This window comes from Protobothrops mucrosquamatus, unplaced genomic scaffold (assembly GCF_001527695.2).
Source record: "Protobothrops mucrosquamatus isolate PMUCROS unplaced genomic scaffold, P.Mucros_1.0 scaffold4502, whole genome shotgun sequence".
NCBI classification, from domain to species: Eukaryota; Metazoa; Chordata; class Lepidosauria; order Squamata; family Viperidae; genus Protobothrops; species Protobothrops mucrosquamatus.
Window position 1 is genome coordinate 49,473 of NW_015390408.1, and position 1,867 is coordinate 51,339.

The window sequence follows — 1,867 nt, forward strand, 5'->3', positions numbered from 1 at the left end:
GCCCCCCCCCCCGCATGGCCTGAGAGGAACAGTGAGGCTCCTCCAGTGGACCATGCCTTGGCACTTGCCCTGGTCCCACCCCCTTCTGCCAGAGACCCTCAGATCTGTCCCACTCCTGCCCAGGCCCCCACAGGCACCCTTGACGCGAACGATGTAGAGCTGGCCACGCCCACCCAATAGGCCACACCCACTCCATCCACGCCCACCCAGTAGGCCGCACCCAACCTGGCCACACCCACCCGGCCCCCTGAGGGCAACCGCAATGCTGATGCCGCCCTCAATGAAATTGAGTTTGACACCCCTGTCTTAGGACTTGATTCTCACTTCCTTTATGATGCTGGCAAGTGTTCCTGATGCTTCTTATGTTTTTCGTTTTTTTCCAATAGTACTTGATTTTCCCAAACGTCCCCCTTGGAATTACCAAATGAACAAGGATCAGTTGTTCGCCCGAGAGGAGAAATGTTTCCGGGAATATCTAGAGAATATCTATAGTACATTCCAGCCCAACCAGTTGAGTTACTTTGAGCACAATCTGGAGGTAAGTCTTGAAAAGACCTAAGCTGCATCACTCCCCAGGCGTCCCCTTTGAAGCCCCCTGAATGAGTCACACCCACTGAGACCAGCTTTCTCATTTGGGGAAGAAAGATTTAAGGCCTCTCTATATCCTTTAAACCCCAGAATGCAAGGCACGACTGACTGAAGGTGCTTGTTGTTATTAATTGCAAAGTCGTGTCCAACCCATCGCGACCCCATGGACAATGTTCCTTCAGGCCTTCCTGTCCTCTACCATCTTCTGGAGTCTATTTAAGCTCATGCCTACTGCTTCAGTGACTCCATCCAGCCACCTCATTCTCTGTCGTCCCCTTCTTCTGTTGCCCTCAATCTTTCCCAGAGAGTCCTTCCTTCTCATTAGGTGGCCAAAGTACTTGAGTTTCAACTGCAGGATCTGGCCTTCTAAAGAGCAATCAGGGTTGATCTCCTCTAGGACTGACTGGTTTGATCGCCTTGTAGTCCAGGGTGCTTAATGTAGTCTTAATGAGTATAATGGACCCTGGAATTTCTGTCGTACATCATAACAGTCGTACGTTGAGGCACCCACCTGACCTGCCCAATTTTCTGACATTTTTTTTTTTTTACAAAAGTTTTGAGAGCGAACATGGCGGTCGTTAAAATGTCATCATGTAATTAGGTGGGTGTGGGTGGGGGGGATATGAGGCAGCCATAGGAATTTCAAATCTGAGTTGTAAATATCTTTTTGGTGGTGGAGGAGGTCGATTGTAATTTTGAATGGTTGCTAAGTGAGCGGTCGTAAGTCAAGGACTGCCTGTATTTCAGCTGTCCACCTGCCAGTGATGACATGGTACCATGGCAGAACCTAAGAGGCTCACAGAGCCCTCTCTGGGTTGAAAAGTGTTGTCCACTTTTCTCTTTGGGGAGAGCTTTGAATCTGGGCTGCGAGAAAGCTGTACAATGTTTTCTTATGTATAGGATACATAATTAACTGTTTTATTTAGCTAACTGCATGCATGTTTTTTGGGAAAGCAGCGATACCCAAAGCACAGAAACAGAATGAAGTGGTAACCAGGAATTAAAGACAGGACAGAATGGAATAGGAGAGAAAATGTAACTACGTTTAATTTATACCAACACTATTTGCTGCACCTCTCACTATGGGCGGGGGGAAGTATTGGGATGGCAACGTAGAAATAAATACATAAGTATTTGCTCCTGTTAGTAAAATTAATTCACTTTTTTTTCCTATATCCAGGGTATATTTTTCAGTTTCTGTACCAGAAGCTATCGTATATTGTGCACCAGATAATGGGAAAATCTCATGGTCTTTGCATGATTATTACCCTTGGATATT

The 1,867-nt window shown here is 46.6% G+C and overlaps 1 protein-coding gene across 1 annotated transcript in view; it reads left to right on the forward strand.

Moving 5' to 3' along the window:
* LOC107299070 (guanine nucleotide-binding protein-like 1) overlaps positions 1-1,867 on the forward strand; it is a gene marked incomplete at its 3' end in the record, with an annotated part of 18,647 nt that overhangs the window by 12,899 nt on the left and 3,881 nt on the right. The window contains exon 4 of the mRNA XM_015828437.1: positions 387-538. Coding sequence (XP_015683923.1) covers positions 387-538 — 152 coding nt within the window. The remainder of the gene's footprint in view (positions 1-386; positions 539-1,867) is intronic.